Source organism: Corythoichthys intestinalis, chromosome 5 (genome assembly GCF_030265065.1).
Source record: "Corythoichthys intestinalis isolate RoL2023-P3 chromosome 5, ASM3026506v1, whole genome shotgun sequence".
NCBI classification, from domain to species: domain Eukaryota; kingdom Metazoa; phylum Chordata; class Actinopteri; order Syngnathiformes; family Syngnathidae; genus Corythoichthys; species Corythoichthys intestinalis.
In genome coordinates, this window is record NC_080399.1 from 28083504 (window position 1) to 28096129 (window position 12626).

Consider the following 12626-nt stretch of genomic DNA (forward strand, 5'->3'; position numbering starts at 1 on the left):
GAAATCCAAAGTTTACAGATTGGCCTTATCAGTGCATTTTCTCTACCAGAATGTCTATTTTGTCTCTATTTGTGACAAGTGATCTTACTTGTATGTTAGAAGCAATGTTAATTTTATTGGTTATCAATCTTCCTAACGTTTAGATTTTTTGCCAGTGAGAAAGCATCTCTTCCTCCTTCTTCCACCCTCCTCTTCCTCACGGCGCCACCACAGGCGAGCTCGCTCCATCCTGTCGCGGCAGGCCGACGGGAACCTCCTGTCGGGGAAGATCTCCCTCAGTTTGCTCAGGAAAAACACCTCCAGGTTTCGACCGGCCCGGGCAACCTCCGAGTCTGGCTGCGGGCAGAACAGCTGGGGTCAGAGAGCCTGTTTCATTTATGTGACTTCAACATCACACTGCTAATGAGGCCCTAATTACTTCACTTTTAAAGATTTTGCTCTGGAAGACTTAATAAGAGCTGATATGTGTCCTTGAAAGTCCCTTCTGCATTTATCCTTCTGGTTTTGTGTCAATATTATCTTACACTCTGAGTTATTCCGGAACTGGAGGACATTTGGGCTTCAAAATTCTTGAAAAATATGCCCTAAAACAGTGTTGTTAATCTTACTGAAAAAAAGTAATTAATTATAGTTACAAATTACTTCTCCCAAAAAGTAATTGCGTTAGTAACTCAATTACCTGAATGTAAGAGTAATTAGTTACTTGGCAAAGTAATTGGTTATAATTACTTCTTTTTTTTTTCCCTCAAAAAAAAACAAAAAAAAACACTGGCCACACTATGTGAAGTTTTTTGTGAAGGTTTTTGGTACAATTGGCCCGAGCCCAATTCTTTACCCTAATTTACTCTTTACCCTGGATCAACTGTTAAAAGTTGTTAGAATTGCTCCCATTATTGCATTAGTTCCCTTCTCTCTACTTTCGACATATGAAAGTTTTAAAACTGTTTCATCATTTAAAGATAGATTCAAGTCAAGATTTTGCCGATTTAGAAGTATTTTATATAAAAAGTTACTTAGGTTCGCTAGGAAGGTTCTCTACAACAGAGCCGTCCTAAAAAGTATACTGCTTCAAGATGGCGGCTGTCTACTAACGCATTTAGTGCAATGTCTGTCATTTTGCATCTAGTTATATCTATATACAGTACATGTGATATCTACCATGTCTACCATATCTACCATAACATGCGGGCGTAGTTTGTAGGCTATCGGCTACAACATGTATTATTGGAGCTACCTAGCATTGCGTCTGCTCGGCGTCACAACTTTCTTGCCTCTCCCCACTCCTGCTCTGCTCTGTCGTCTCGGTGAGTCCGTCTCCCTCAGACTTTTCAACCAGTATAGTAACGCATAGTAACGCATGCCTTTCCGTCCTCAGTAACGGTAACGGCGTTGCCACGATGAGAAAAGTAATTAATTAAATTACCCACTACTGAAAAAAATAACGCCGTTAGTAACGCCGTTATATTGTAACGCCGTTATTAACAACACTGCCCTAAAATCTCATTTCATTAAATTTCTGGTTTTGTTTTTTATTCATCAATAATAGGTAGTAAATTATCAAGGATTGATTAGCTCACCTAACAGATCAAGGGAAACTCAATTACAAAATTTATTTGGAATCTAGATTATCTTCCTAAATCTAGGGATGCAGGTAACAAAAACTATTTTCAAACATTCTTTTTGCTTTATTCATTTATTTGTTTTAATTTGGTCTCAGGGCAATTAAGTTCACTCAAAAACAGCAAATTTCAGTATTTTGTATGTGGATTATTGAAAAACCTGAAGCGTGGGACGTTTAATGTCCTCCGGTTCTGGAAAGACCCTTGTAATAATTTTTGCATATTTATTTTATTTTTTAAATATATATATACAAATTAGAGGTATGCCGTCTTAGGCACCCCACGATTCGATTCGGTTACGATTCAAGGTGCTACGATTCGATTTTTTAACAATGATCACGGTATTGACGATGATCACGGTTATTGCGATTATCACGATTATCGATGCATCGTGCATTACTGATTAATAAAGTAGCCAAACAAATTTATGTCCATTATTTATTTAAAATATCCTTGTGATTCAACAGGAAAGATGGAAACATGCCCATAGAACATATTTTTTTATTAACAAGAAAGTGCAAAAATTGTAAATGGTGTTATACTAGTATAGCGCTTTTCCAACCATTTTAAAGGGAGTACATATTTCTCTCAACAAAACAATAAAATTTTACACTGGTGGAATGAATTCCACATTTTCTGGAGACAAACAAAGTTTCTTTAGAAATAAGACTTCTTTTAACCAATATACTTTGTTTCACAATGTTACCTCCCTTGTGTAAGTCTTGGAGTGACAGGTAGAAATCACAACTGCTCTTGATCACTTTTAACTTGTGGCGTTTATTGCCGAACGCATAAATTTTTTTTTAAAAAACCCACCACACACACACTCATTACAGCGCGCGCACTTTCTTCACTCCCTGTCCGCCCACGCGCACACACTTCTGTCGGTTCCCAGGCAGCACTTGCAACAACAGATTTCTGTACTATTTTGCATGTTTGTGGTGTTACCGCTGTACTTAGCATGGTTTTACATGTTCTGCATTTGAAATACATGTTATCGAATTATCTAATTAGATTAGCGCTCGGCGCTAACTATTAACATCTCATAAACAACAACAATAAAGGCTAAACAGTACTAGAGGGTTCGTGTACTCACCTCTTATAGACGCACACAGGTCTTAGCAACACACTCAGGACATTTTTCAATTGAAATGCCTTAAAACTACTGCTGGACATCTGAAAGGCAAGGCGCAATGAACTCTCTCTCTTCCCCTCTCGCTCTAAAAAATAACTTCTGTTCCTGCCTGTCTCATACACAAATTTATTTTTCAGTCTTTAAAAAGGATTACATCTGTCTCCCAGTAACTGGGAGCATCCATCATAACATGCGTGCGTCCGTTAACGGTGTCCGGGCGGCAGACGTGTCTTGAATTTCATTCCGCTACGAGCAGCTGTTATAAGTTATGAGTGAAAATCATCGTTTTTGAACCTTTATGAATCGTAATCGAATCATCACATGTCAAATCGCAATGCATGTAATAATCGATTTTTTGGAACTCCTCTAATACATACATACAGTGGGGCAAATAAGTATTTAGTCAACCACTAATTGTGCAAGTTCTCCCACTTGAAAATATTAGAGAGGCCTGTAATTGTCAACATGGATAAGAATGTGGAAAAAGACCCCAGAAACTCACATTGTTTGATTTTTAAAGAATTTATTTGCAAATCATGGTGGACAATAAGTATTTGGTCAATACCAAAAGTTCATCTCAATACTTTGTTATGTACCCTTTGTTGGCAATAACGGTGGCCAAATGTTTTCTGTAACTCTTCACAAGCTTTTCACACACTGTTGCTGGTATTTTGCCCCATTCCTCCATGCAGATCTCCTCTAGAGCAGTGATGTTTTGGGGCTGTCGTTGGGCAACACGGACTTCCAACTCCCTCCACAGATTTTCTCTGGGGTTGAGATCTGGAGACTGGCTAGGCGACTCCAGAATGAACTTTAATAGATGAACTTTTGGTATTGACCAAATACTTATTTTCCACCATAATGTGCGAATAAATTCTTTAAAAATCAAACAATGTGATTTTCTGTGGTTTTTTGTCCATATTCTGTCTCTCATGGTTGAGATTTACCCATGTTGACAATTACAGGCCTCTCTAATATTTTCAAGTGGGAGAACTTGTACAATTAGTGGTTGACTAAATACTTATTTACCCCACTGTATATATATACGTATATACTGTATACATACTGTACATATACTGTGTATATATACTGTGTGTATATATATACTGTATATTATTTTGTCTGTTTTTTTTTAACTGTTATTCAACGATTCTTTTACTAATACTCTGCCACTGACGTTGATAGACGTCCAATCCATTCAGACTGGGAGGGCTGGCAGCAATCATTCTCTGCCAGCCCCTCCCATGCTGTAAACGCTAATAAACAAATTAATCTAAATATGATAAGTGAAACAAACTCAATTTTTATCAGCCTGTTGTAAACACTAACTTTTAATAAATAAGTAGTCATTTGGGGCTGTAAAAATGCCTAACTTGATGTATCTCAGTTAAGTCAAATTAGAAAAAAAATATTTTTTTGTACCCAGTGTTCTTTGGGCGTTCTTTCAGACATGCGCAGATCTGCCTCGTCTATTTCACGATTTTCTGACACCAAAACATTCCCGCACAAGTCCTCGGTGAACTCTCTTCAGCACCTTCACTTACTTTGCTTACTTCACATTGATTTGGTAGGTAAATATTATACTTATGTAGCAACTTATATATTTGTTCCACTGCAATGGATGATGGGTATTTGTGGTAACCAAAACTGAGTGTAATGATTGTTGTTGTTATGTCATGTGTGTTCTGTTTAATAAAGTGTGTTATTTCTTGGGGTCGTGCAGTGTAAGGGGAACAGGTAACTGTTAGAAAAAAAAAATCCAGTCTCTGCCATTCTTCTCCAAATCGCTCGCCACAGTATTTACTTACCAAATTGATGTAAAGTAACTTAAGTAAAGGTGTTGAAGAGAGCTCTGGTTATACTACTGATTGTTCATTTCACACCAAGCATTAACAATACATTTAGCAGCATGTCAAGAGCCAATGTCTCTTGTGTCTTAAATGCATTGTTGGGCGTTTTCAAATAGTTTAACTCCCCTAAATTAATCCATTAAGTGTTCTCCAGTTATTTGGGGGTAGGGTCATTACTGTTGAAAATCTGTTATTAATTAAATTAGCATGTGCTGTTTTGTATCGTAGAATTATTTCAGGTAAAAGAAAAATGATAAATGAGCAGCACTAAAGCTGACTGAGGTATCACTCCAGTACTGGAAGCTCACAATAAATAAATTACTTTTATCTAATTCATTCAGGTTAATTTGAGTACTGCAGACTCAAAATAAACAATTTACTCCTAATTCAATTATTAAGACTAATTTGAGTCCTTAAAATTTGAAATAATTGAGTATATTGCATCTAATTAATTTAAGTAAAATACATGTTCTATGGCAGGTTAGCTTTCTTTTTATTTTTTTAAGTAAAGACAACGTATTATATTTACAGTGCGATACATTAACATAATCACGGCAATACTTTAGCATTCCGAACATGGACTTACATAGTTGAAGGTAGCACAGTTCTTGAGCATAAGCAGGACATCGTGGACAAAGTGCTCTGGCATGAAATAGTGTAGAGTGTTGCTCTTATCCAGCTTCCTGCGGATCAGCGACAGGTCCACTGGCCTCCTAATCACCTGGTAGTAGTTCTTCACCTGAAGCACATCCAGCAGAACACTTCAACATCAGGAAAAATGCACGTCAATGCTGGGGACAGTTAACGCTACTGACCAGGTGGCTAACAGGCTCATGGAAAGGAGCGCTTTGGGGGTGAACGTACAGCAGTAATGTTAACTTCTCACATCTCTGTGGAAATAAATTGGAAGTTCAATTTCCACCTTGAAAGGAAGCTAAATAAAGTACAGTACAACAGTGGAAGCGTTACCCCCTGGTCACAGTCAGACAGAGCGTAGGGTGCATCGACTTTTTCGCAGTGGGAGAGCCTGCCTGGATTATCAGTCCTGCACAAACTACATGCCCAATCACCCCTACAGGACAGCAGATCTGTACTTTAGAGGCTTTCATCAATTCTTAGCAAAATTGTTTTTAGCTACATACGTTGGAAGGCTGAGCAGCGAAGGAAGGTGACAGGCCAAGTGGTAAACCTTGGGACAAAGATCACAGCACAGCAAATCTCCTCCATTCAGACACACTGCACAGAAGTCTTCACTTTCCATCTCCTGACGCTCGCCTGTGCAGTTTTGGACCCCTTCCCGGGTTGGAAATGGTTCTTCACATTTGGAATAGTATATCAGATCTTCTGGCTGCGGCTGAAGCACAGTGATCAGCCTCCGGTCGGGATCCAAGAAGAAGGTGTCTGGCTCAGCCTTCCGGGAATGAACAAAACATACGGTAGATCCAGCTTTGGAGAGCCGTTAGGACAAGGGTATCCAAATCCCGGTCCTCGAGAGCCCCTATCCAGCTTGTTTTCCATGTCTCCCTCCTTTAACGCACCAGATCTCATCAGCAAGTGCTGCAGGAGCCTGATAACAATCCTGATTATTTGAGTCAGGTGTGTTGGAGGAGGGAGACATGGAAAACAAGCTGGATAGGGTCTCTCGAGGACCGGAGTTGGATACCCCTGCGTTAGGACAACGTTCCGCTATACAGCAGGGGTGCTCATTATGTCAATCGCAATTCACCGGTCAATCGCAACGCTAGTGTAGGTAGATCATGTCTTTTTTTTTTTTTTTTAAAGGCCATAAAATGCTTTACTACAGTATGTTTTGTTGTAGAATATTGCTGCTGAGCTTTGTAGGCAGCCCCCCCCTCCTCAAAAAAAGGCTTGGAACCATAAGGATTAATCATGGTTTGATGCGCAATATTGCCACTGCACTATGTAGGCGCTATACGATGTTATACAAATAAAGTTGAATTGTATTGAATTTAAAAACTAATAATAATAATTTAAAAAGTATATACATAAGCATTTTGTTCATCCCATCACTGGATTGATACAAACGGCAGCCAGTTTAATGATGTCTGAATTTTATTTATTTTTGCCCATACATAGGTCACTGTGCAAGTGTGCATGCTCAAACAACAACTCTAAGTGCAGCAAAGCTAACAAGCTCGTAGCTTGCAACATATTTTGCTGCTCGGCGCCTCTAAAAAAAATGGTAGATAGTGGGAGGTTGTCTTCTTGCAAAGTAGATCTTGGAGCAAAAAATTGTGAGCACCCCTGCTATACACAGGAGGTTGTTGTGCTGTCCTAAAGGCAGAGTGGGAGTCAGCCTCATATTTGCAAGTCACAAATCTTAAGGCCCTTCATACACTGAGCGATGTGACTGGACAATAACCCATTACATAACCACATTAGTTTCAATAGTTCCTTCATAATTACTATCATGAAATTAAAAGGATCATGTCTCCGGTTCTCCGTGGGCAATTGGTGCCAAATAAAAACTGGGAGAAAGGTTTAAATCCACGCTTTTGAGTCATGTTGAGGGCAATGCTCTATGTCGTAATGTGATTGAATAGTCTGGCATGATCAAAGAAGCTTGCGTCCGATTGGTTTGATGGAGTCATGTGATTATTGTTGTGACGTCTCATTGGTGAATTTGCCCAGTTACTCTTGGCATCTCTGGGAAAAAAATAATAAATCTAATTTGTAGAAAATAGAGGAAAAATGTAACGACTTGTGTAGCCCAAAGTAGCGTTTTTTTTTTCTTCACAAATCTACTCAAGTAAAAGTAAAAAGTATGACTAAGTATAACTACTCTTAGAAGTACATTTTTCTCAAAAAGTTACTCGAGTAAATGTAACGGAGTACATGTAACGCATTACAACCCACCTCTGGTTACATTTAATGTTTAAGAACTGTTTCTTTTCAAATATTTAAAAGCAGCTTCTGGGTGTAATGCCATTCAACTCAATCCTCAGGTACATTACAATTTCATGTACCGTATTTTTCGGACTATAAGTCGCCCATTAGTAAAAGTCGCACCAGCCCAAAAATGTGCAATGAAGAGGGGAAAAAAAAACATATACCGTATTGGCCCGAATATAAGACAGCCCTGATTATAAGACGACCCCCTCTTTTTCAAGACTCAAGTTTGAAAAAAGACTTTTTGAACACCAAATTAATTTTTATACAGAAAATAATTACAGTACTTCCGAAACAAATGATTATAACAATATATTTGAGAGAGAAAAAGCATGTTATTTTGCCTCATTCAAATCTTGGTATCTGAACATTTATGTAAACTAAAGTGCAATCACATTCGCAAATGAATGGCTTCTGGTTTTTGAAATGTAAATAAACCAATCTATTGTGATAAAACAACAAAATTGCAATAACTGCATTAACCATCAAAGTGAAGTCTAACTGTAACTGTAGTCATGAAACAATTTAATTTTATTTGTATAGCCCTATATAACAACAAGGTTGTCTCAACAACCAAAACAAAACAAACAAACAAATCTGAATAAGGAAAAACATTGCAATAAAATAATGCAAACTGGTTAACTTGAGAGTAGCTGAGATGTCATGACAGAACATCGCTTCAATGATATCTGGCGCCATCTAGCATCGTGAATGGGTATAATGTCTAGACCGCGAATATAAGACCCCCTCTTTTTCAATCTTATTTCAATGCAAAAAACACCGTCTTATATTCGGGCCAATACGGTAAGTCGCACCGGAGTATAAGTCGCATTTTTGGGGGACATTTACTTGATAAAATCCAACACATAAAACTGATACGTCATCTTGAAAAGCAACTTAAAAAAAAAAAAAAAAACATGCTGAATAAGTGTACTGTAGGATCACGTTACATGATGCATGAACAACGAAATGTGAACGTCGCCGGTGTGTTAACGTAACAGAGCTAATAAGAGTTATTCAGATAACTTTTAGAGGTGTGCAAAATTTCCGATTCTTAGATTATTCGCGATTCGGCCGTGGAAGATTCGAGAATGATTCACAAACATCCAAATTCCGATTATTGAAATATGCCAAGTAAAGCGGAAGTACAACACACTCAGCACGCCGCGCGGTCTTCGGGACGCAATGAGGAAGAACGGAGCGAGAGTAGCTAAACATCATGCTTCTCATTACCCGGCCCCTCGGGTAATGCCAATGCTCAACTTACGGCTCTAGCTCAACTCATGCCACGAGATCAAAAAACACAACAACATACCTGACTGCTGCCGAAAAGCTGCTACAAAGTACATCCACATAATGTTATGGTAGGTATTATGGTAGGACTAGATGCAATATAGATTCGGTAGCGTTACCAGCACATCTACAAAAAGCTAGATGAGGGCATTAGTAAACGGCCGCCATCTTAAAGCAGTACACTTCCCTGCAAGGCTGTTGTAGCGAACTTTCCAAGAAAACCTAACCTTATCTAAAATACTCCTAAATCGGTAAAATATTGACTTGAATCTATCTTTAAAATAGTTTTAAAACTTTCACATGTCGAAAGTAGACAAAAGGGAAATTATGGAATAACGGGAGCAATTATAACAACTTTAATTGTTGATTCACAACATTAAATTAATTGAATGTAGTTTAAAGCTGCTGATAAAGAATGGGGACTGGAGTTTTTTATTTACTGTTATTTTTGCATATTTGTTTACTGCTATATGTTAACTTGATACTGAAATAGTAGTTTGCTTTAGCCTGAGAGTATTTTTGAACAATTTTGGAACTAATGTACAAAACATTAAAAAAAAAAAAAAAAAAAAAAAAGGAGGGGGGGTGCATCAATAATCGTTTTATAATCGAATCGGAGCCTCTGAATCATAATCGTAATCGAATCGTTAGGTGCCCAAAGATTCCCAGCTCTAATAACTATAGCATAAAAACCATGCTAACAAGTTACCAAACCATCAGTGTCACTCCAAAACACCCAAATAAACATGTGAAATGATATAATAATGTGTAAATACTTAGACATAAATCGCTCCAGAGTATAAGTCGCACCCCTAGCCGAACTATGAAAAAAACTGCGATTTATGGTCCGAAAAATACGGGTATTTGTTTTAATATCTACAAGTGCAGTCTGCAGTGTTAATAAGAAAATAACAAACTTCTCTCCGTTTTTTGCACAATTAGGCCTACTACACCACCACATGTTAATGTTGGACCCAATAGTGGTTCTCGGAGTGCGAAGTACTCTTTGAGGTTGTATTTGCTGTAAAATGTTTGAGAACAATATTCCAAAAAATATCTCTTCTTTCAAAAACAAAAACGTCAAGGCAAAATTTGCAAGAAGTCTGACAAAAGTACCCCACCTCTGTCTCTTGGACCGCCACAATGTTGGATGCATTTTGGTTGATGTCATCCTATGAATAAAACCACAGTAAACAATCATCATTATTATTTTTATCATGCTTCATTTTCATACCCGCCAAGAACAATCCAAGCATTCTTCGGAGAACTCCGCTTGGTTTTGGCATAGATGTCGCACCAGAGACACCAGGTTCAGACGCTCAAGTCTCACTACGGCTTTGCAGGAATTATCCAGAATTTTCTTGTCTTCTGGTCGGATCCTGCTTGGGTGGCCAGAAAAGCAAGGCGAGGTGAGCTTAGTAAATATTGGTCTGCACACTAAGTAATAAACTGGTATAAGTTAGCTGCCCCACATAGTATAGAATTAGATTTCTCTTCTGTATGAATGGAAATAGATACTTTCATTACAGCAACATCTTCAGAATGCCAACATTGCCTTGATATAAAATATCAATTTCAAAAACGTTAACAATCAGCGAGGTTAACTAAGCTTTTCCATGGCAGTTGGCCATGCGGTCATTAAACAAACAAATTCACAGTACAGAAAAAAACAGGACTTTTAGGTTTATTTATGTGAGATGTGCACATTTCGATTGCGTATGCGTATTAAATAGAACAGATCTTATTTCACCTTATGTTGTTGGGAAAATTTCCCGTAATGTATTTTTTTTTCCTGAATGGAGAAATTCTGCCTGTTTGTTCCACTTTGTCCATAGTGATGAGCTATCTTGAGCAAAAACATAACAATAAAATCAGTGGGTACAATAATTAAAAAGAATAAAATTATCATGCAAAATACATCTTACCTGGTTATGATGACTGCAAGAGACTGCTGAGTTTTCCCAGATACAAGATGGGGTGTTAATGACAGGAACAATGTTGTTTAAAACCAAATGTCACTGGGGACAAATATAGAAGGATTTGATTGGATGACACCTAAAATCCCTTTCAGGTGAACGTCTCCTTAATGAGGCCTTTACCTGTCCCTCAGGGTAACAACCATGGTGAGTACATGGACTATTTCAAGCCCCACCCCAATGGGATGTTGTGACAACATTTTGTTTCTGGATAACATCCATGTACTCATCCTCTATCGAGCATGTCCTCTTCAGGGTCATGGGATACAAGAGTTTATATCAGCAGGTTCCACCTTGGACAGGCTGCCAGCCAATTGTGGGGCATATACAGTGGTGTGAAAAAGAATCTTAACCTTTTGGAATTTCTCACATTTCTGCATAAAATCAACATCAACTGTGATCTGATCTTTGTTAAAATCACAGATGAAAAAACTGTCTGCTTGAACTAAAACCACCCAAACATTTATAGGTTTTCATATTTTGATGAAGATAGTATGCAGGCAATGACAGAGGGGGAAAGAATAAGTACAGTGGGGCAAATAAGTATTTAGTCAACCACCAATTGTGCAAGTTCTCCTACTTGAAAAGATTAGAGAGGCCTGTAATTGTCAACATGGGTAAACCTCAACCATGAGAGACAGAATGTGGAAAAAAAAAAAGCAGAAAATCCCATAGTTTGGTTTTTAAAGCGTTTATTTCCAAATTAGAGTGGAAAATACGTATTTTTAAGTAGATTTCTGGCTGTCAAAGAGGTCTAACTTCTTCTAACGAGGTCTAATGAGGCTCCACTCGTTACCTGTATTAATGGCACCTGTTTTAACTCATTATCAGTATAAAAGACACCTGTCCACAACCTCAGTCAGTCACACTCCAAACTCCACTATGGCCAAGACCAAAGAGCTTTCAAAGGACACCAGAGACAAAATTGTAGACCTGCACCAGGCTGGGAAGACTGAATCTACAATAGGTAAAATGCTTGTTGTAAAGAAATCAACTATGGGAGCAATTATTAGAAAATGGAAGACATACAAGACCACTGATAATCTCCCTCGATCTGGGCTCCATGCAAGATCTCACCCCATGGCGTCAAAATGATAACAAGAACGGCAAAAATCCCAGAACCACATGGGGGGACCTACAGAGACCTGGGACCACAGTTACGAAGGTTACTATCAGTAACACCATGCACCGCCAGGGACTCAAATCCTGCACTGCCAGACGTGTCCCCCTGCTGAAGAAAGTACACGTCTGGGTCCGTCTGCGTTTCGCTAGAGAGCATTTGGATGATCCAGAAGAGGACTGGGAGAATGTGTCATGGTCAGATGAAACAAAAGTATAACTTTTTGGTAGAAACACAGGTTCTTGTGTTTGGATGAGAAAGAATAGTGAATTGCATCCCAAGAACACCATACCCACTGTGAAGCATAGGGGTGGAAACATCATGCTTAGGGGCTGTTTTTCTGAGAAGGGACTGATCTGTGTAAAGGAAAGAATGAATGGGGCCATGTATCGAGAGATTTTGAGTGAAAATCTCCTTCCATCAGCAAGGGCATTGAAGATGAGACGTGGCTAGGTCTTTCAGCATAACAATGATCCCAAACACACAGCCAGGGCAACTAAGGAGTGGCTTCAAAAGAAGCATTTCAAGTTCCTGGAGTGGCCTAGCCAGTTTCCAGAACTCAACCCCATAGAAAATCTGTGGAGGGAGTTGAAAGTCCGTGTTGCCCAACGACAGCCCCAAAACATCACTGCTCTAGAGGAGATCTGCATGGAGGAATGGGTCAAAATACCAGCAACAGTGTGTGAAAAGCTTGTGAAGAGTTACAGAAAACGTTTGGCCTCC

At 38.6% G+C, this 12626-nt stretch overlaps 1 protein-coding gene across 5 annotated transcripts; it reads right to left on the reverse strand.

Moving 5' to 3' along the window:
* Window positions 1–11065, reverse strand: LOC130916596 (tripartite motif-containing protein 66-like). 5 transcript variants are annotated; one of them, XM_057837450.1, is made up of 10 exons: window positions 10907–11065; window positions 10733–10825; window positions 10558–10649; window positions 10042–10186; window positions 9929–9979; window positions 5747–6015; window positions 5574–5676; window positions 5420–5494; window positions 5191–5343; window positions 1–336 (listed from the first exon to the last, which is right to left on the reverse strand). In XM_057837450.1, the coding sequence occupies exons 3-10, from the start codon at window positions 10638–10640 to the stop codon at window positions 133–135; spliced, it is 1083 nt and encodes a 360-aa protein (XP_057693433.1). In that variant the 5' UTR covers window positions 10641–10649; window positions 10733–10825; window positions 10907–11065; the 3' UTR covers window positions 1–132. The 5 variants fall into 5 exon arrangements, with proteins under 5 accessions (XP_057693433.1, XP_057693430.1, XP_057693432.1 ...); XM_057837447.1 differs by having other exon boundaries at window positions 10042–10189; XM_057837449.1 differs by having other exon boundaries at window positions 10558–10653.
* Window positions 11066–12626: the final 1561 nt, after the last annotated feature.